Source organism: Podarcis muralis, chromosome 4, assembly GCF_964188315.1.
Source record: "Podarcis muralis chromosome 4, rPodMur119.hap1.1, whole genome shotgun sequence".
NCBI lineage: Eukaryota > Metazoa > Chordata > Lepidosauria > Squamata > Lacertidae > Podarcis > Podarcis muralis.
The window spans coordinates 21,291,554-21,314,842 of record NC_135658.1 but is presented as its reverse complement, the minus strand read 5'-3'; the positions used below and the strand labels follow the sequence as shown (position 1 = coordinate 21,314,842).

General features: G+C 40.7%; 1 protein-coding gene across 1 annotated transcript in view; it reads right to left on the bottom strand.

The window, feature by feature from the left end:
- DYNC2H1 (dynein cytoplasmic 2 heavy chain 1) overlaps positions 1-23,289 on the bottom strand; it is a 152,673-nt gene that overhangs the window by 89,983 nt on the left and 39,401 nt on the right. Inside the window, exons 34-53 of the mRNA XM_028726169.2 lie at positions 22,718-22,900; positions 21,751-21,974; positions 19,741-19,856; positions 18,827-19,026; positions 16,817-17,081; positions 16,145-16,352; positions 14,550-14,679; positions 13,560-13,715; positions 12,290-12,549; positions 11,220-11,466; positions 9,682-9,833; positions 7,878-8,022; positions 7,114-7,216; positions 5,938-6,105; positions 5,696-5,826; positions 3,281-3,529; positions 2,357-2,465; positions 1,466-1,579; positions 975-1,117; positions 113-191 (exon numbers count right to left, since the gene is read on the bottom strand). Coding sequence (XP_028582002.2) covers positions 113-191; positions 975-1,117; positions 1,466-1,579; positions 2,357-2,465; positions 3,281-3,529; positions 5,696-5,826; positions 5,938-6,105; positions 7,114-7,216; positions 7,878-8,022; positions 9,682-9,833; positions 11,220-11,466; positions 12,290-12,549; positions 13,560-13,715; positions 14,550-14,679; positions 16,145-16,352; positions 16,817-17,081; positions 18,827-19,026; positions 19,741-19,856; positions 21,751-21,974; positions 22,718-22,900 — 3,382 coding nt within the window. The remainder of the gene's footprint in view (positions 1-112; positions 192-974; positions 1,118-1,465; positions 1,580-2,356; positions 2,466-3,280; positions 3,530-5,695; positions 5,827-5,937; positions 6,106-7,113; positions 7,217-7,877; positions 8,023-9,681; positions 9,834-11,219; positions 11,467-12,289; positions 12,550-13,559; positions 13,716-14,549; positions 14,680-16,144; positions 16,353-16,816; positions 17,082-18,826; positions 19,027-19,740; positions 19,857-21,750; positions 21,975-22,717; positions 22,901-23,289) is intronic.

The window sequence follows — 23,289 nt, the reverse complement described above, 5'->3', positions numbered from 1 at the left end:
TGTATACAATGGGTCATAATTTAATGTCTAAATGTCTTCAATATTTCTTGTTACTTACACAACAGTTTTGAAAGTAATTCTAACTACTTAATGGAATAAGCAAATATCTCACCAGAATTCTTCTTTCTGCGTTCCTTTGATGTTTTAGTTTTTTCTTTTTCATCTGATTCAATAAACAACATTTCAGGTATCTAAAACATGAAGTTTAAGATAAAAACAAATAGTATCACTGGATATTTTTATTGCAAGTAGATATTTACCAAGGAACTATCATTGCATGGGTGCCACCCATTCCAAGCTTAAGAAAGAATCCTGGATGCTCCTAGAGTGGTTAGTTCTAAGAAAATGGAGCTGAGCACAAGGAAAAGGCTTATTAAGGCTGGGACACTTAGAGTAATTGTGCTGTATCTCGAGGTTATACTGCTTCCACGCCTTAGAAGCAGATGCCGAAATGAAGAAGTAGGTGTAGGCATTCATAGTTGTGGGTAAAAGAATGATGAGTGAAACGAGTCTTGAACCATTTAGGATGAAATAAAGACTACATCTACATAGAACAGTAGTCCTCTTGCTCACTCCTAGCCGGTCATTCACAATAACTGCTATCCCTCTACTTCAGTAATTAAATAAAATTACGCAACTTTGAATACAGTGGTACCTCGGGTTAAGAAGTTACTTTGTTCTGGAGGTCCGATCTTACCCTGAAACTGTTCTTAACCTGAGGTACCACTTTAGCTAATGGGGCCTCCCGCTGCCGCCGCGCCGCCACTGTGAGATTTCTGTTCTCATCCTGAAGCAAAGTTCTTAACCCGAGGTACTATTTCTGGGTTAGCGGAGTCTGTAACCTGAAGTGTCTGTAAACTGAAGCGTCTGTAACCCGAGGTACATGAGGTATATGAATACAGAAGCAACAGAAATTAATCCTAGAGGGCATTAAATACGCTGAATGGAACTGTAGTATTTCTCTCTGTGCTTACCTTTTTCATACTGTTTTCAGACCAACTCTCCATCCAGAGGACCTGACATTTCTTATGAAGGGCAGGATTACTTTCGCAATTTATTGTGAAGTTCAGATTAGTAGAATCCATAATCAACACAACATGAAGGTTCTGTTGAATTCCTAAAATGTATACAGTGTATTTGTAAATCATAAACATTGTGTTTAACACTTTACATAACATTTTATATGATATTAGGGGCTGTGCACCCGCTTGCTTCCTTTACATCACAGCCACAAGCTGGAGACAAACAAGATTTGGAACCCACCTCTGGGCTACATGGATTCTGTTTTGAAAAAGTATCCAGTAGGACAGCAATTATTGTGTGTTTGTATAACCTAATGCATATCAAATTTTAGTAATAGAACATTTTTATCATATATACTTGTAAAATTGCCATGTTTCTCCCCAGATTCCTTTGTAATGACTCACATACATACACAAATACATACATACTGTGATTCACTTACTGTAAGTGAAATAGTTAAAAACTGGTCCTGTAAATCCATCTTGTGATGCTTGATCTTTCAGAGGAGACAGGAGTGGCTCTAACTCTTCTATTGTGTACAAGCCAGGAACCTCACCTATTTCAGGAACAGGTTTTTATAAAAATCTAAAATTACTAAAATCATTTTCAGCATTCCGTTTTGTGAACAATTAAATAAATGTTTTATAATTTCTTTACTTGAAAATATTTTAATTCGAACATAAAACCAGATAAAGGAAAATACAATAGTCTTACATTTTTCTCCTTTTTTAGCTGAAATTTTAAAAATTTGACTTGTACAGGAAAAGCCAATACTCTTCCATATCACTATAAAATAAATTTATATAATTTATTTTATGTACTATAAAATTTACTATTTCCTTAAGAAATCCTAACTAGCCTTTTGCTTTAGGATGCAGGCTCCTTAATTCTTCTCTTATGTAAGCCACGATGATGCCAGGAAATGTCCAATTGGTCATGGTTTCCCAGCCACAGTTACCAGAAAACTATGGCAACCAGTTTCTGGAAGAAGCCAAGATCTTAAATCATAGTTCAAAGTTGTTTGAGATTCTGGCTAGTTCTTAACTTAAGAGTAACCACAGTCCATATTGCTTCAGGCAACAATACAAACAACAGTTAATCCACAATGGAAGCAAAAGCTTCCAAAAAACGTGAGGAGGAAGAAGAGAACACAAGCCGGGGCTGGGGGGGATCACATAGATCAATTATTGTAACACTGAACTATTGACAAGTGATATGTTTGAAGGCCATTGTACTTTACAAGACACAACTAGAATTCAGTGCCTATTGAAATTTGCAGCCGCCATCACATCAGGCCCTATTGTAGGCCACTGACCTCTTATTTTAATCTCACCTGACGATAGTAAGCTGTTGATCATCTCAAGAAATGTGGATTGGACAAACTGATAGTCCTCAAGCAACAACACAACATGTTGAGCTTCAATTCCCGCAAGCTGCATCACCTGGAACAATGGAATAGATTGTTTACGGGAAGATATATCAACCTGCTAAATCAGCAGAATTGAAACATCCCTAATAAATTATCTGAAATATTGAAACTAAAGTTCTCAAAATAAGATCTATTTCACACTTCAACCTAGGATTACATAGTATCTATATTTTCATGGTATAAACAAATGCAGCAAGCCACATAATATTTCAACACATAAGCTATAAGCATTTGATCTGAGGCTAAATGCAGTGAGAGGTGGCCTCAACTATTTTACTGCAGTTTTTGGTTTATTTAGTGTTTTTAACATCACAAATCACCAAAGGTTTATTTGACAAGTTATAAAATAATTCAAAATATTTTAAAGAAAACATAAGTTTATGATGTGAAGTTATTGAGACCGTTGATATATTTCTAATGATACTCTCCTCCTCATAGTCAGATATACATCTCAAAATAGAACAGACAAGATTGAGGAAAGAAACAAACAAAACACAAAAGTATGGGAGGAACAGGTAACACTTTTAAAAGGTGAATGGTATTAATCCAGAAATCTTGTCCAAACTAAAGCAGCTAATGGATAAGCAAAAGAAACTGAAAATCCCTGAATTTCTACTCATTTATAAAGACCACTTTAAAATAATTCAAGAAGGTATATATAGCACCATCCAGTTCAGCTTGGCACGTATAAATAGCACACAGCATAATGTTTCAATTCCTATAGACAACAGATTGTCCGATATGGAATCTTTCAATAGTGATTTTCCTTTATTTAAGTTTTTTGAGAAGCAAGTTTGAATAACATAATATATATATATTGTAACTTACATGTTTCAAATCATTTTTGAACTGCTTCATTTCATAGCCTCTGGAAATTTTGGGTGTAATGAGAACAGCTCCATGCATGTGACTAACCAATGAAGTAACAGTTCGACGGCCCACTCCACTTTGGCCTGCTAACAGAAGCGACCCTCCAGGAAAACTCAGTACTCTGTCGATTCTAGATACATAATCAAGGACTTCTGGGAACAGCAAAATTTCTATTTCGTGGTTGTCACGCCCATAGTGAATAATGCCCTGAAGAGAAATAAGTAATAAGTAAACAAATGTAATGGGACGCGGGTGGCGCTGTGGGTTAAAGCCTCAGCGCCTAGGGCTTGCCGATCGAAAGGTCGGCGGTTCGAATCCCCGTGGCGGGGTGCGCTCCCGTTGTTCGGTCCCAGCGCCTGCCAACCTAGCAGTTCGAAAGCACCTCCGGGTGCAAGTAGATAAATAGAGACCGCTTTCTAGCGGGAAGGTAAACGGCGTTTCCGTGTGCTGTGCTGGCTCGCCAGATGCAGCTTGTCACGCTGGCCACGTGACCCGGAAGTGTCTGCGGACCGCGCTGGCCCCCGGCCTATAGAGTGAGATGGGCGCACAACCCTAGAGTCTGTCAAGACTGGCCCGTACGGGCAGGGGTACCTTTACCTTTAAACAAATGTAAATGCAACCATTAAATATAATGATATGCAACAGCAGAGACATAATACTGGTTTGTTCTTGAGATATACTAGCCAAAATGTAGAATTATAAAAATCCACTTTTATTCTAGAGGGATAAAGTTAAAGGGACCCCTGACCGTTAGGTCCAGTCAGGGATGACTTTGGGGTTGTGGCGCTCATCTCACTTTACTGGTCGAGGGAGCCAGCGTACAGCTTCCGGGTCATGTGGCCAGCATGACTAAGCCGTTTTCTGGTGAAGCAGAGCAGCGCACAGAAATGCCGTTTACCTTCCCGCCAGAGTGGTACCTATTTATCTACTTGCACTTTGACGTGCTTTTGAACTGCTAGGTTGGCAGGAGCAGGGACAGAGCAATGGGAGCTCATCCCGTTGCGGGGATTCGAACCACCAACCTTCTGATCGGCAAGCCCTAGGCTCTGTGGTTTAACCCACATGCCACCTGCATCCCTATTCCAGAGGATAGAAGTTGCTTAATTCATTCATAGGCTTCTCACCTCAATTTGTATTGGGGAAAAATGTTTGTACAGCTGGAAAGTTTGGATGAGTGATGAAATCTGGTGGCCTGCTGTGAAATTATCTTGCCAGCTATACAAATGGCTTCTATGTTGTTATTATAATACCAAAGTCGTGTCTAGATCTCCCTGATTAGGAATAGAAGAACAGGTGATTCATTGATTCACACCTGTTCATCACTCAATAAGCAGCAAGAAGATATGAAACCGCTATCACAGACGAAACATCACCATTAGTAGTACATTACATCACCACAAATGGGACCATTAGTCTTATCTGAAAGGTGCTATTGAGTGGGCATTTGGACACCACCAAGTAGGTTGTGTTCCTCCAGTTTCCTAAAGGCAGGGAAAGATTCACACTCTTCAGGAAGCTTTTGGTCAACCCTCTCTTGGCTAAGTGTATAAGACACCTAATACTATGGTATATTATTCACATACAGCAGGAGACAATAATTTACCACAAGAAGTCTGGGCCGCGCCATGGGCATTGTGACAGGTGCGGCGCGGGGCTTCAGCCAGAGTTTGGTGCGCCTGCTGGCCCCGCGCCTGGCACCCGGCTCAGCGCTGCTGGTGGCACGCTCGGGGGCCACGCTGGAGCAGCTGGAGGGTGAGCTGCGCGCCGCCTCCCCAGCGATCTGCATGCACAGCCTGTCCGCCAACCTGGCCTCGGACGACGGGCCACAGTGCGTGGTGCACGCTACCTGGGAACTCCATGGGGACAAGCCGATGGAGCGGCTGCTGCTCATCAACAAAGCCAGTGAGCAGATGGCGCCAAGACGCACTCCTGAGCATGTGCAGAGTACGTTCCTCCTCCAGGTCCGGAGGCAGCTGTGGGACCAGCTTGCAGGGTATTTATATTTTTCAAAATATAGTCCGGTCCCCCACAAGGTCTGAGGGACAGTGGACTGGCCCCCTGATGAAGTTTGCTTGATCCTATGCATATTTACACAGAAGTAAGTCCTACAAGTAAGTTTATGAGGGACAACCTTAGCTGTATAAGATGCTGCCTTTAGCAACTGTTTATAGAATAAGCAGCACTGTGTGTTTTTACAGCAGTTGGGGGACTCTTCAGAGCAAATTTTGGGGTAGTGAGGGTGCTACAAAAAGGAAGAGAGAAGGGGAAGTCGCATTGAGTGAGGGAAAGTCTGTCTGTACAAGTTAGTATTCAGTCCCATATGAATTTCTGAAATACATATATATATAAATATCTTGATCTGTTTTGATATACCTTTTTGATGACATCTTTTAGGTCTGCTGAGTTAAGTTTGCCAAGTGGCCTTCCATGGGATGGCAATGTTTGTCCTGGGGCCATAGTGGTTCCTAGTTCATGACGAGCTCCCCATGTTACATAGAAACTATCTGTGAAAATATAATGAAGGTGGGGTCATATTATATTTTATATAAATTTTATTTCAATGAAATAAATATTGGAAACATGAAAACAAAACCAACCATTTTATTTTATTTTACCTGCCATGTTGTCCAAAATATCTGAACCCCAATCTCCTTGAAAAACTTTCATCAAAATATTATCAAATACATGAAGTTCCTTGGATCCAACAATTTTGTCACGAAAGAGACGGCGGGCTTCATAAGCAACAATTTCCAAAACAGTATCTACCGTGTGTGTTGATGACCCTATGAAGTATAAATTAATAATATACATTATAGAGTTCAACCTCTGAAATTCTGCATTTCAACAGAAAGTCAAAATTAATGCAGCAATATAGGTTACATACCAGAAGGAGACCATCAAGAAGCAAAGGGGGAAATAAAAATCAAGAATGAAAATGAAGGCTTCAAAACTATTCTAATTTCAAAAGTACATGGTAAAACCAGGCTCTCCATTAGCAATACACAAAAACAATACAATGGAACTTGGTAGGATTTTTTATTTAAGCCATTGGCAGGATAGCTGTCCAAGTATAGTTGCTCCTCATCTTAGCAGCAAGTAAGACAGCAAAATGGTGTGACAAATAAAAGATGTATGCTACATGTATGTATATTACAGCTCATACTGTCTCTTTTTCATAATGCGAGGAAAGACTTCAGTAGATGTTGCTGCATATGTCCCTGACTTGTAATTGAGATAAAATAATATCTATTTATCTATCTGTCTCTCTATCTTTAAAATAAAAGCTTTGCCTTTTGCTTATTTAAACTGATGTATCAATCTTTCTGCCAGGGCTATTTGCCACAACTCGCTGTACCAAAAATTCAATGTCAAAAGTTCTGCAGTTTTCCGTATTTTGGTTATCACCCTGCAATAAATGAACAGTGTAAATACTATTGGTTCCTTAGATATTAATTTCTCATTTTGCTCCAATTGAATGGTTAAAAGAGCTACTTCTGGCGTGGAATATAGTTTGATGTTTGCCACGTCTGCAAATAGCAGGTTCTAAAACATGGATACAACGGGACATGGCCACCACATATGCATACGTCACCATACTGACCACAATGTTTACAACCTTTTATACTGTTTGCATTTATTATCTTTGCCAGACATACTGACAATAGTATTGAACCTGAAGCAGCATATGCATCAGAACAGTCTGCAGAGATTAAGAAGCAGCTTGGCAATTTCAACTCCAGCAAAAACTTAACTAGGTGCTTAGTCATAGAGAGTAAGTCAGAGTTACTCACCTCCTGCTAAATCATATCTGAACAATCCTAGAACCCACTGAGTAAGAATGCATGGTGTGAATAGGTAGTGGCTATGGTCATCTACTGTGAATTTTGCTCGAATCTGGAAATATAAATGATGTCAAAACTACCTCTTTTACTACAAGACTAACACTTGTTTTCAACAATATATGTCGTAATTTCCTACAATTTTTCTACAAAATATATGTATATACATTTACATGCCTAGAAGCACAATCGTGCACAAGTTTACTTCCTACAAAATTCAAAATTCAAAATTCAAGTAAGTGTGAACAGGACTATAGAATTGTTTCATTAGTGAATAGCAAAATAATGGTATTCAGGATATAACTCTTAATCTCAGGGTTGAGGGTTTGAGCCCCACATTGCAGGGAGTTGGCCTAAATAACCCTCACAGTCCCTTCCAACTCTATGATTCTATGAGTCTTGCTTCCAGATGTATTGTACACAGTGCAGCTGCATTGCTCTAAAAGACACTGCGGCGTTCAAATATTCACCATTATAAATATGACTACAAAGTTTAAGATCATGAAAACTTGGATACAGGTGAATCTGGTATACATACTGAAACAGTTTGTAAAGCACAGAGGAAGCATAGAATGGGAGACACAATTGAACAGATTCATTTGTGCCACTAGGTATTTTGCTATTTCACCAGGATGTAGAAACTCTAATAAAGGAGACATAAATTCTACACCAAAGTTTATACCGTTTCATTAGAATCCAAATTAAATCATTTGTACCTGCTCATATACTTGAACCATAGATCCTGCCAACTGATGGATTTTCGCCAAAGATCCCCAAGCTGGATGATTCTTTAGGTTCTTGTGTAGAACAGGTTCTAAATATGCACTATAAATTGTTTGCAGCTGATCTCTTTCTGGATAACTAGAAATTGGAATTATAAGTATCAAACTTTCACAGTTATTTTAAATCACTTTGTATTGTTTATTTAGAACTATAACCATCAGTATGGGCCGAACAGACCAAAAATGAAATGAAGTTTGGCTTCTTTGAAGATCTTCATCCAAAAGATTGTTCCAGTAACTGGTTAAAAATGTGAATTTATAAGATCATTACATACAGTGAGCATTTTGCACAAAGGTTCCGTTCCTGGACCCCGTGTACATCGGTGGAGTGTGTATAAGCCCGCCCTGCCCCCGTTATGCCCCCTTCCGGGACCAAAAGGACCTGTATATCTGAAGTCTCACATCAGTTGGATAGGCACAAAATGGTTGCTGCCTGTACTATTTTTCATCCAGTAACCAAAAGATGAGTCAGAACCAGACTGCATTAGCTATGCTTTCAATTAGATTAATGCAGAAATACCTTAATATGGAAGGGACACGGGTGGCGCTGTGGGTTAAACCACAGAGCCTAGGGCTTGCCGATCAGAAGGTCGGCGGTTCGAATCCCTCAACGGGGTGAGCTCCTGTTGCTCGGTCCCTGCTCCTGCCAACCTAGCAGTTCGAAAGCATGTCAAAGTGCAAGTAGATAAATAGGTACCGCTCCGGCGGGAAGGTAAACGGCGTTTCTGTGCACTGCTCTGGTTCGCCAGAAGCGGCTTAGTCATGCTGGCCACATGACCCGGAAGCTGCACACCGGCTCCCTCGGCCAGTAAAGCGAGATGAGTGCCTCAACCCCAGAGCCGTCCACGACTGGACCTAATGGTCAGGGGTCCCTTTACCTTAATATGGATGGTATCCAAGTTTAAGATCATATGACTTTAAGATAACAGGGAGGATTCTACATGTGTGCACCCAAACATTCTTAGAATCTCCCTTCATACTTTCCATGCTGAGAGGCAAGGTATGAAATTGAGCCAGCAGAGGCTTGCATGTGCAACACTGCCTGCTCCCTTCATTAAAGAGTGGACATGTTCACCCCAAATGTCTAAAGAGAACGTATAAATAAAAATTCTATTCTCCATAAGTGTCAAGACTCCCGGGAATTCTCTCCCTTCCCCGGTGGCCGCAAGGAGCAGAGAAGAACACAGTTCTTACTAATGAGTTTATTCAACCATCACGGCAAGAGACAAAGAATGCAGTCTGCCTCCCATTGATAGCATTGCTCCTCCCACCTCCCTTCCTACCAACAGCACTTCCCCTTACGGTGGCCGCCAGGGGCTAATTGTCTCTGAATCCTTTGCTCTTGCACCCTCAATGAATGCTAAGTTCTGGGAGAAGGGGGGGTCAGAAATACTCTCCAGTGATAACATCAGCTGGCTGCTTTGTCTCCCCCCTCCCTTCTCTCAACACCTCTCAACTCTTCTGTTTGCCTGTGTCTGAGCTGTGACCTTCCTCAAACCACTGCTGTAATTCCTCTCCTCTGGAAGCTCCAGGAGAAAGGGGGTCAACCTCTACCGTTCCTCCTCAATCCCTCCCCCTTCAGTCCAGGCCCTGACAATAAGCATACTACTTTTCTGAGGATAATGTATGTTAAGCTATAATTCAGAGAACATAGATGTGTAGAGGAATAAAAAGAGTTCATAAATTCAAAGTCAGCCTAATACATGGAAATATGAAGAATTATCAAGAAGATACTTACTCAATTGCACACAGACGGACAATAGAAGTAAACCTGGAAGTAAGTTTATGCTTTCCCAGTGTTCCCCCAGCAGACATGGAAGCCACAATCTGGATGTTTTCTAACCCCACCCATTCAAGATTTTCATCGTAAAAACCCTGATACGTCAGCACCTTGGGATAAGATAAAATTTACAGAACAGACACATACAATAAGCAGAAAAAATGTTTAATATGTGTAAGAGGCTTTTTCAAAGACTATGCAAATAGCAGTAACTATGACTATGTGGTCTAATAAAGGTTAACTCTATGCGAAATGTATATATGCACACATTTCTTCAAAGACAAATGCTGAATTATGTAAACAAAATCTACTATGGAAAACACATAATTTCCTTAATTCATTAATTCTGAATGTATGAAATTTCTACAGTATATGAAGGTGCACAAGAGGTCGGTAACACTCAAAATGGAAGGCACTTTGGGGAGAACTAGTCACTGGGAAAAGAGGGAAGACATGATCTTATAAGTTGGGAATGCTACAGCAAGCCCACTGTTAGCTGAAGAGACTGCCCAAATCACTACTGATGTTATGAGCCCCATAGAGATATCTAAACAGGGCTGATCAGAGCAAGAGGAAGAATGGGTTGATTGTGAACTGGATCCTGGACAGGAGCCCAGCAACCTGGGAGGCACCGATATAGATGCTGGGAAGGGACCAAGTGGGTTGCCAGTAGAGTCCCGACTCAAGGTCATCGGATGCCCCAATTGCCATAGTAGAGCTGCCTGATGACTCACGACACAAGGTGTAGAATTCCTCCTCATGGTGCATCTGCGAGGTTCATTATGTAGCTTTCATTGAATCTTGAAGATGCACCTCTTTATCTGGGTCTTTGGTACCTTATCTGTATCTACAGACAGAATTCAAACCCACCCTATTCTTTACACTGTAGCTTGCTTTAACTGATTTTAATATTAATATTTTAATTATTGCAACCCCCTGCTGGAACCTTAAGGTGAATGGCTGGTAAGAAATAAAACAACACTAAATGGAAGCAATTTGAAGTGCATATAAATGTAGGTTTTCTTACATGTGACCTGTTTTCCACAATAATTGAACCAAAATGCTGCACTACAAACACTCCTGAACTTGTTATTTAAACCAAACATTGTGCATCATAACTTGTCTTGCTTACTCTTGTCAAGCTGCAAATTTTATTCTGCACCCATGTTTAATGGACTGCGTAATTTCCTATTTGGGGAAAGGACTAATGTCAGAATTACGACCTGAGACGGTAATGAATGAATAGATAGCCATGCAGCGCACCCAGAAGCTCACCCTCCTGAACAATAAGTCTTCTACTGACAGGCACACAAATGTATTCAGAGAAACATGCTTTTAAAAAAATACACAAGGATTTTCAAGAAACAAATATTATACCAGATATTATAGTGCAATTTCGTGAAAACATCAAATGTGACTCAAAGCAGAACAGGAAGTGTGAAGTTCCTTCCTATACTAGAATTCTGAAAGCAACATTTAAACCAAATTCTATTCACCTGCTGCAGGAAAGCCACAAGTGTGCTCGTCCCCCATTTATCCGGTTTGGGCAAATTGATATCCTTTAAGTATAAAACCAGTCTTTCACAATCCTTTGGCCTGTATACGCGCCCAGTATTGGTGCTGATCACCAAGCATGTCTGGCTTAATTTTTGGAGCAGATGTCGAGATGTAGTCTGTGCGCTGCAGTGAACTGTGGCAATTTGAGTGGACCGAAGCTGGGAAAAGGCATAACGAAGCAGCATTCTGGGGGGGAAATGAAAAGATGCAAATACAGCACATTGGGAGAGAAACATCTAAAGTCTGTCTTAGCCATGTGAAATGAACATGCAACAACTAGAAAGCAAAACATTAACCTTGGACAAGTACATGGTTTTCACATGAGTATTCATTACAGCACAGTTAGTAAGATAAACTTTAAAATTGCTCTAATCCTTCAGGCTTCTTTGAATTTTCATTTATTTGTGAGGTTGATTGTTCTTGCACAGCACTTCATTTGGAAGCTCTCATTTCGCTAGCTCACTCCAAATCCCACCCACAACTCACCCTCAAGGCAAAGCTCCAACCACTTCGGACTCCCTGTAGCTCAGCTAGAGTTGGTTCCTTAAATGTGAGGATAAGCACTAGGCTTGCAGAAGCAACATATCGCCTAGGACCTGGGAATAGTTGCCTAGGCACTAGATTGGTGTGCATAGGTATTCAGAGCCATAAAAATGACTGTAGGTGTTCTCTTTGACAATGAAGAGTTAACTATCTGCCGTCTGCATTCCTTTGGCTGGGGAGCATCCCTGACACCATGCGACAGCCTGACGTGAATGGGAAACCCACAGCAACCTGCACATTATATTTTAGGAATATTCTTAGTTAACCTGCAATTCAGAAGGAATGGAGCACAGGGCAGTGATGTCATGGTATAAAGAAACAGAAGAAGGAAATCCACATGCCTGGAGTAGCGGAACAGATCCATCAGAGAACATGTGATTTTCAAGTAATACTGCCATCAACATCATTTTAAGTATTAGTAGGACTGCACTGATATCACAGTTAGTATGAAAATGAAAATCCGTACCCTTTTCCACATCCTTCAGGCCCAACAAGAAGAAATGGCTGCTTACTATGAAAGCCTAGCCAAGGTTTAAAGTAATCCAAGCCTCTTTGCATATCAGGCGTTTGAATGACTGGAAGAGTCTGGATATTGCTGAAATCATCAGCAGTCAGGTTTTCAGGCTTTTTCAGTTGGTATGACATTAGGCGTTCAGTATCTGGATCATAATAGGTGTCCAATGGTTTGTTGGGATTCGGTGGAGACTCACGTGCCCAAGCAAACACCTTTCAAAAATTATATTAAAACATTGTTAAATGTACTCCTAAAAATACCAAATGTAATTGCTATAAAACACATCCTTCACAAACACATCTATTTATTTATTTATTTTGCCAGATTTTATTTAACACTTGATTGAAATAAAACCTCAAAGCAGTTTACAAAGTGAATAAAACAATAAAATTATCAGTAAAAACAGTTAAAAACAAAACATTCTATATCTAGACCATACGTCTGGATATAGAAACTTAGATACAGAAAATAACTGTATCCTCTTTTCATCTAGAAAATTATCTCCCAAGTTTGAACATGTCAGTTCATGCTCAGAACATAAAAAGCATGTTCCCTTCTAATGATTCTAGAGAGTTAGATCTAGACTGGTAGCCACATTTTAGTCCTATTGAAATCAATGGGACTAAAGCATGACTTAGTCTGGATCCAAAACACCAACTCTTCATTCTCCACCACATGTAACATAAGTTTCTGCTACTCAGGGTATTATTTCATTATTATTTTTTAGACTTATTAGTCTCCTTTCTTTTTTTTCTTCGTTTTTTTTAAAAATTCAATGTGACTTTCAACAATAAATATTCACAGTGATGTGGCTAAAATGACTTCACCGCTGTTCTTCTGTCCAAACCCTCTATATAAGTTCTCTTGCTTCTGCCTGAGAGCCAACAATAAAAAGCTTAGCTTCAAAAAAGAGTGTACTAATCTTTTTGTACTGAGACATGCAAAACTTGTACAATGCTTTATCTTCATATGCTATCTAGAAATCACTATACATTTTTCCTCATCACATTGTTATGTAAGAAATTTTGTTGCACTTCACATCTGATGTAGACTATTGGGTTTTGTTTTTGGTGGCACAACTGAGTGCCAATATAAGTTCTTGGCTATTTTTCTTCTTCTTGAGATATATTTTTAATCTTAAACTCTCTCTCTCCCGCTCTTCCCCTCTATGTCTACCCTGAAACTGCTAATGATTAGAATAATTTTGTCTTCCAAATAATACCTCTTTTGTAAATTCCTGCCGTGATTTCATGTTGAGATTTCCACCCAGTCCTCTTATCAGGCTAATTATAAATTGTCCACGTTCAGTGCACTCATGAAGATGAGACAAACCATTCATCACTGTTCCAACCAAACTTGTTTCTACCACGTAGTCATTCTGTAAAATAGAGCATGCAGTAAGATACTTGTAAACTAGCTTGCAACAGCAGGACCAAGTTTTAGTGCAGAAGCCTATTTAAGTAGGGAGGTAAATATTAACAGAAACTTGAGAGTGGCCAAGACAGCACTCAAAAGTACATATACAATCTTAAAACATCAATCTTAAAAAAACAAGATGTCTAGTAGAACATCTATCTTAAGAAGCAACACATAGGTTCTATCTACTATCTTAAAACATTTGCTCTGGTAACTACACAGTGACTATAGTTAATCCTCACATGCTCCACAATCAGCAGAGCAATGGATAAATGATGAGCAAGAAGAAAAGATAGGATGGGACTGACTCACTCCCTCCTTCTGCCTCTCCAGTCTCTCACACCTCAAATGTGTTCTGACCTCAGGGATACCAGACACTTCTTGGCCCAGGAGATCAGGACTGTCCCCTCAAAATAGAGAGAACCATTTTGATATCCCCTTGCCTGTTGAGGCTTTGGTCACAGTGTTATCCATGCAGATGAGCAAGATAGAATACATGTACAGAGAGCCACGTGGGTACTGCTCCAAGCAAGGCAGGAATTGAAATTGGAGTTCAGCAGAGGGGGAGGCTTTAAACAAGAAAATGCTAATATCATTTCCTGCCTTTGAAACAGGAGGAGGAATTAGAACCCACTTAAACAACTCCGACACTCAACTTAGAATTTGTCCATTTAAAATATTTATATACAGTGCTTTTTTTCTAAAAAAAACCAAACATTTATCCTACTCATATTGAAATACTGCCCCTCAATGAGGCCAAACTTAAGACACTGTTTATATATATATTATCACTCACCTGTTTTAGGACCCAGTTTAGAGCTTTCTCAAAATAATCCCCAATCCAGTTTTCAAGATTTTGTCTGCATTCTTCGGGTTGGTTCCTTAGCCAGGATTTTATCAGTGAATTAAGATCAGTATCTTCATCACTAGAATGGGATATACCTCAGATTAAAGCAAGAATATATGTTGCCATAAACCAATACATAAACAAGTATAGGAAGAGCGCACACAGCCTCCTTGCCCAAGCCTACAAACAGGGGCGAACGAAGGATAACCGACACCCAGGGTGGGGCAAACCGCCGGCTGCGCACGCGTTGTGCTGCTACGTACGACGCATGCATGGTGTCACTACATAGGGCGCATGTGTGGCGTCGCTACGTACAGCGCATGCGTGCAACACCGCACACGCGTTGTACGTACCGGTTTGCCGCCAGTGCTGCCCGAGCGCCGAATGGACGGTGACTGGATCCTCTGCTCACGGCTGCCGTGGTGGAGGAGGGATCCTCCGCTTGTGGCTGTAGCAGCGATGGAGGGATCCCACCACCATCCGTACGGCGCTCAAGCAGTGCCAGCATGAAACTGCTATGTACAGCGCATGTGCAGCATCGCTACGTATAGCGCATGCGTGCGACATTGTGCATGCGTGCGACATTGCGCATGCATTGTACGTAGCAGTTTGCCGCCGGCGCCGCTCGAACGCCATACGGACGGTGGCAGGATCCTCTGCTTGTGGCTGCAGCTGCGAACAGAGGATCTTCCACATGCGGCAGCGGCGTGGTGGCTGTTTGCACCGCTGCGCCCGGGGGTGGAGGGGCAAGCACCCCATGGGGTGCCTTGTCACACACACACACACCCAACATGGCACCCAGGGCACACCGCCCCCCTGCCCCCCTTGTGACGCCCTACAAACAAGCCCAGAAGTCTTAGGTTTGCTTTTTGAATTGCAGCTAAATGGTTTACTTAAATAAAATAATCTTCCATGTCATCAGTACTGAAAATTATGTTTGACAGCTGCAGAACAAGCCAAGCTATTAGGAATACTTCAAACTACACCTTCATGTCTTAGCATGTTCCAAAGCTGCTAATTACGATTTCCTGGTTTTGGATGAAATGGAAAACCATAGTTTACTGAAGACTTCCTGGCTTGTTCACTTGCTCATGCAAAGGAAGAACCAAAAAAAACAACTATGTGGCAGCTATGTCTTCTTCATATCTCAGGTTATTAAACCCAACATGGCCAACTAGCTAATTGGTGTTTCTTTGAAGCCCTCTTTGAAGTTGTTAATATGCATAAGAATCCCATTACAGTTGCTGTCAGACCCACAACTCAATTTAAAGGGAACAATATGGAGAGGTCACCAATTCCATGTATGTAGTGAAGCCTGCCAATAACATTTCTGCAAGAGTTTTGTGCTTATAAGAAACACTACCTACCTTCCAAATGAGCAACAAGCAAATGGAAACAATGAAGGCACAATGGAATGAAGCAATGGCTGGTTAAAATAATTTGTGTATTTTAAATTAACTACCTCAAATTTTGTTCAACCTTCCTTAGCATGTATAATCACTGAAAAGCACTCTAATGCACATTTATGTCAAATGTCAAATTACCTTAGGAAGATCATCCCCATTCGAGATATTGTGGCAGGAGAAGCACAACTCAAATCGTGGGTTTCAAAAACAAAGTTCACATTTGGGCCAAACTGAATTCTTTCTCCACTGGGCATAGTAAGTAGACGGTTGTCATCAAGGACAGAATTCAAGGACTCGATCCACTCGGGATCTATGTCACCATCACATATTATCCATGAAGTAACATCTATTTACAAACAGTAACCAAACATTGTATCTCAAACAAGTCACTTTTCAGTAGGAGTTCAAATTAGATTTATTTTAACATTTGCAATTGGAGTGGATACAGGGGACGGCAAGTATAAATTCTGAGGAATTTCAATGTGTGCAACTGCATGTATGAACAAACAACTAGATCAAGCCAGATGAATATGCTCTCTCTAACCACGTGCTCTATATAAATGGCTACAATGCAAACAATTCTTATTGTCACCATAGTCGTTTTCTTATTTACTTAGTGTCTTGTAAGTAAACACACATAGTAACACTACTCCTCTTATGGTGATATCATAAGATTGACCAAACTTAGAATTATAATTCTATACACACTTTAATACGTACAGTGTGTCTTATTTCAGAGTAATCAAGATTAGGATCTAAAAATAAAACTCCTTATTTATGGAAGCCAAGATTTCTAATTCACAGACGTACCTGCTGGTTCACGTACCACTTGTCGAGCACTGTTTGTAAGCACACCATCAGACCATTCTCTGGTGTCCATGTCTATATGACCTAGTAACTGGCGGCGAGGCATTGCTTTGGGATTCATGGTATATTGTTTCACTACTTTGCCAACTTTCCCAAGTGCAGCCCTCAACATTCTCCAGAGGGTTGATTTGCCTGCACCGCTTGGGCCTACAATAACTACCCCCATCCTCTGGCGTAGTTGCTCATACAATTCCAAAACTTTCTTGATCTTTACCAAAAAGAAAAAGAAGAAGGATAAAACACACTTAAATGTTTATAGACGTCATCCCTCAAACAAATAAGGAGCAGATAATAAGACATTTTCAAGTTTTCGTTTACCTTTTAAAAACAAAAAGGAACATCAAGTACTGGTTCCTTTCACTTTTGGGTGAACAAGGCACTTGATATTCTGGATTAACTCATCTCACGACCCAAGGAAAAAAGGAACATGTAACCAAATTATGCCATTTAGTCCAGATCAGATTACTGCTCCCTAATTCTGTCCCATGACCAAGCTTAAGAAAAAAGACTGAGGAATATCCACAGCCATTTAGATAATGACATCTGAGAATAGAACCTTGGTCCCGCATCCTGCCTCCCAGGGGACTGGCACAAGTCAAAGCTCTCTGCCAAGTGAAGCCTAGTTGCTATGTGTATAAAATGCTAGCTATTGGCTACAGCCAAGTGTGCCTTGGATGCCTCATTCATCCCAAACCAGAATGAATCTTCAAAGCCAGGACCCCATGTTCCTGTATCCATTTACAATGGGAGAGGCATCCAATAGTGTTGAATGTGCCCTAGTTAACCCTGATCTCTAGGGTGAGAACAGGATACAGTATGATTCCTCTTTTTTTTCTTCCTTTCTTTTCTTTTTTGCAGGGTTTGCTAAGAAGAAGAAGAAGAAGAAGAAGAAGAAGAAGAAGAAGAAGAAGAAGAAGAGTAGTTTGGATTTGATATCCCGCTTTATCACTACCTGAAGGTGTCTCAAAGTGGCTAACATTCTCCTTTCCCTTCCTCCCCCACAACAAACACTCTGTGAGGTGAATGATGCTGAGAGACTTCAAAGAAGTGTGACTGGTCCAAGGTCACCCAGCAGCTGCATGTGGAGGAGCGGAGACGCGAACCCGGTTCCCCAGATTATGAGTCCACCGCTCTTAACCACTACACCACACTGGCTCACACCACATTGACAGAGGGAAACCATAAGAGAAGAAAAATAGCAGAGAGAGAACAAAGACTCCCCCCCCCCATCTGAATTAAAAGAGGACAGTGTAGGAGGGGGAAAGGAAATGACTGATCAGCAAATAAAAGTGAGTGAGTAAAGATACCTAGTAGTTTGAGACCATGAATACAGTTCTGTCCTGGGCTAAGGCAAGTAACTTTTACGTTGCAAACAACGATCACAGGGTTGTTTGCAACATAAAAACACTAACATAACATAAGAGCAAAAAAAAAAGGAGGAATTAACACCCCCCCCCCAAAAGGAAGGAGTCATCTGACCAAGTCTAGAACACAAAATCAGTTCACCTGTTCAGTTTTGCTGAGAAATGTGAGGAGGTAACTAAAACAACTGGATGCTTCTTTCACACAACTAGATAATAAAATCATTGCTTTTAGTGTCTTTAAATTGCATGGAGGGATTTTGTGTCAAGCAATTCAAATCAGATCAAAAACCGTCCTAAATTATTTTGACTCTAATCTTACAGGTTTGCAAGGGTAAGTGCCACAAGAATCAATGAAGCTTATTAAAATGTAACTTAGTAAAATATTTTTACGTTTGATTTTACATATATACATTTTGCATATATTCATTTACATAATCCGCAAACGTATTTCCAATAACTATGGAATTAAGATTTTTTCCCTTTAGTATTTTTATAACCACAACAGATTCACTATAAGTTTCTTAAGACTTTTAGGCAAAGACCAAACTCAAGGTATTCAGTATCAGTTAGGGTTGTAGCTGATACTTACCTGAGTAGATATAATTTCCAAATTGGCCTCCTCAAAGACTTCTCGTAAAGCATTATTTAGCTCTGCATAATCTACATCCTTGAAATCAATACCAGGAAAGACATCTCTGACTAAAGCATCAAACCGTGCACAATCTGCAAATGTAAGCTTTGACATCGTATTGAGTCGCAGTGCTTGGACTACAATATGGCTTTCATTAACTACATGGGAGAAAAGATAAGAGGATACAATTTAATTTCTTCGTGCTTCAAGATGTAAGAGAAACACACTAGCTGGTGTCTAGCATCACAAGATAATGCAATCCCTACAGATGGTGGATTTGTAATGCCTTAAATTTCACGTGGAAATTCAGTGACAAAAGGATAAGAGCTAGATGATATACTGAGTATGAAAATATTCAGCAGTGTGGTGAAGACATTAATTCTTAGGTTTATGCCACAACTCATAAGAAAGCTATGGTCTTTTTAACAATAAGCTCAACAACTCAGAAAAAATAAACTAATTGTTAATGCAAACCCACTGTGCCAAGCATTGTCTACTGTTTGACAGGACGCCAGATTCAACAAACTTCCTAGTTTTTATATTTCCCTATGACTTCAAAAGACATTAGGATTCCTGCAGCCATGTTACATAATACGCTACTGTGAAGCAGCATCCAACTTTGGCTCTTATTTGAAGTAACTAGGTTCCTAATGGAACTAGGAATCAAGAGTACTGTGGGTATTACCAGCGGTCATTCATACTCCGTGTGAATCTGGCCCCAGCTCTTCCAATGACTGTGGGTCAGTTGCAGGATTCTAATTGTGGGGGGGAAAGATTTTACATCTGCTGACAAATAGATTCCCACAAAAACAGAATGCTTGAATTTGAGAAGTCATATAAAGATATAAAGAAAGACAACGTCCAAGTTTTACCTGTCTCTTTCATTCCATTTTTTTTCAGCTGTCGAAGAAGGTTCCCACACCCCCTCAGAACAGTCTTCAGTGCTCGCAAGCCCCAATCATAATGCTGCTGAGGTGTCAAGAGTTCCCTGATTTTTTAAAAAAAAACAGTCATATTTTAATGCTTTCTCCATGTACAATCATTGATCTACTTCCCTTTAGTACTTGAGAAGAAATCAAAAGCTTTAATAGAGTAACGAAGAGATGCAGAACCAGGGGCTAAGTTAGAAACCAACATTAAACCATGGTTAGTTCAGCTTAACTCCACTGTCAGAGGTGGTATGCTTCTATTATTCCTGTATTGCAGGAGGTTGGACTAGATGAACTCAGGATCCCACTCAACAATTCCATGATTCTATGATTCTGAATGCCAGTTGCTAGAAACCACAGAAGGGGAAGAGTGCTGTTGTGCTCAGATGCTGGTAAGGGCATCCCATAGGTATCTGACTGCACACTGTGAGAACCAGACATTGGATCAGATAGGCCAATGGCCAGGCTCACTAACTGCAGTTCATCTGAAACCATAGTTTGAAACTGGATTATGAATCTCAGCTTGCATTAACTATGGTATATTATTATGTTAAAGCACATAATAATCATAATTTGCTGTGTCACTCTGTGCCTTCTGCCTCAATGGCTACAGAGATTAAAGGGAAGAGCAGCTGGAACACAAAACTAATAGCGTAGCTAAGAGACTTTCACCAGCACTTTCACAAAAAATTATCTCTAATCTCTCTACCCAGCAGTTGGCTCCTTTCTCTGTCCATACCCCTCATTAACAAGAGTCTCCAATCCAATTGCCAGTTATAATTATTACAATAACTTTATAATAGGGGTGGGGAGCCTTTTTGGCTTGTGGGACCAGATTCTTATCTCCCCCCACTGTATGGGTCAACTTTGACAGGTGGTTGAGCCAGCCAATCATCCTAATGACAACAGGTGATTGATTGACAGTTGGGTGGACTGCCCCCCCTTTCAAAGTTGGTCAGCAAGGGTGGGGAAGATAGTTACAGAGCAGGATATAACCTCATTCATCCCCTGATGGGACGCGGGTGTCGCTGTGGGTTAAACCACAGAGCCTAGGACTTGCCGATCAGAAGGTTGGCGGTTCAAATCCCCGCAACGGGGTGAGCTCCCGTTGCTCTGTCCCTGCTCCTGCCAACCTAGCAGTTGAAAAGCACGAAGTGCAAGTAGATAAATAGGTACCACTCTGGCGGGAGGGTAAACGGCGTTTCCGTGTGCTGCTCTGGTTCGCCAGAAGCGGCTTAGTCATGCTGGCCACATGACCCAGAAGCTGTACGCCAGCTCCCTCAGCCAATAAAGCGAGATGAGCACTGCAACCCCAGAGTCGACCACGACTGGACCTAATGGTCAGGGGTCCCTTTACCTTTACCTATCCCCTGATGGGTGTGGAGTTGAGCTATGTGGAGGAGTTCCCTGAATGGAACTGGTATCAGCAGCAAACCTAGCAGGATTTAACACCACCACATCAGTCAATGAGCAGGGAACTACCACATGCAGCTCAACTGAGCTGATCTCACCTATCAGCTGACATCAAGGTGACATCAGTTAATTGACAGGTAGGTGTGGTTTCAAAAGGACGGCCTCCTGAGCCAAACAGGAGCCTCTGACAGAGGTCCCCCACCTCTGCCCTATAAAGTTAGTCAGTATTGCTATGCTTGTATTGGGGAAGGAGATGTAAGTCAGTAACTCCCCTAAAGCCAGTCAGGAAATTGATGCATGGGCTAGCATTGGAACCTGGGTCTTCCAGCTCATAGCACCTACCCTTAATGAATATGCTACACTAGATCAAAAGAAGAACACAAGAATGCTTCACAGCCATGACTCCCTCTACGATTTTTAGTATTCAGGAATAGCAAAGTACCATATGAGCTGATATTATTAAAGAATTAGCATGCATCCCAAAGAGCCAAAGTTTATATTTCCTAAATGGACTGCCTGGAGATAGAATAAAACACCTACCTTGCTAAATTAAAAATATCCACTAATTTTCTTCCCAGAGTTTTTGCATCTTTGAAACCTTCTGAATATAAAATAACTTCTGCAATGAGTTCATTATCAGGCCGAGTCATAGCAACGGGCCTAAAAAGTTGTTTGAGATTGTCGGGCAATTTTTGTCTGCCTCCATAGCCCTTTCCAGCAGGATTCATTGTGATAAAAATTCCAGAGTTGTGATCCATTTCAACCTGACATTTAAAAAATACATTCATGAGGGTCTTATGAAACAATTGTATATCTAATGACTATTTGGCAAAGTGACCATTTCCCCATGTATTCTCATTCCCCATTTGCCAGAAATGGCAAGAAACAGCTCTACCCTTAAGCTATTTCTTCATATCTTCTATTGAAGCACCAGTACCAGCCACTGACCCAAACAGCACATTGTACTAAAGAGGAAGTTGCTCTAATCCACTGGTGCAAAACAAATACATTTTAGACATTTATCTAGTTTTTATGTTCTTTCTCTTTATGAGACTCTTCTAAAGATAATTGTTGACACAAACAAGCTGAAAATTTGAATTACTAAGATCCTTTGAATTATACTAGTTTACAGTTAGGACAATTCTTTGACCTTTACAGTTTTTCTCATGCAAAAAAAAAAAAAGGTTTCATAAGAAATTTAGAAGAAAGAAAAAAGTAAATGGGCTCCAAGGATGATTCTTTCACTCATTAAGATCCTACAGATTAGAGAACATCGCCAAACTCGGCCCTCTAGATGTTTTGGGACTACAACTCCCATCATCCCTAGCTAACAGGACCAGTGGTCAGGGATGATGGGAATTGTAGTCCCAAAACATTTGGAGGGCTGAGTTTGGGGGTGCCTGGATTAAAGTGCCACTGCAAGAGTACAGGAACGGACAAGTTACATAACTCAAAATAAAGAAAATGGCAGAACTGTTGTAAAAGAGGATAAGATACCATACTTTACCTCCTTTCCAAGTAACTCACACACAGGTTGGTGTTTCTTTAAAGCATGTTGAATTGTCTGGATCTGCATAGATACGGCAGACAGAACAGCTTCCTCCAGCCGGTTGAACTCATCAAAACAGCCCCAGGCTCCACATTTCACTAAACCAACAAATATTCGCCCCATAGATTTCACATCAATGCCCTTGAAATAAGAATGTTAGTTAAGATATGGAACCTTCAGTATTCAATTTCCTATTTGAAAAGTTTTAATAAATGTATTGAAGGGGAGAGTAATGGTATTTGAAAAATACATTAGGGCCTATTCAGACATTGCTTCCCTCTCCCACTCCTCATGCATGGGGGGACTAGTTTGCACACAGGTCTTAGTTTTGCATACTTCCTACTCCACTCCTGTTACTAGAAGATAGCACACAAACTAGGAGATTCTGCCTTAATTTAAACATTGGCTCTGTGTTTCTCTTTCACATGCTTACAAGGAATCAGAGATGGCACTCTGCAAAAGGAGCAAAAGGAAACATGAGAGCCCAAGACCCACTCTTGATTTTGTCACACGCAGAGGTCTGCGGCAGT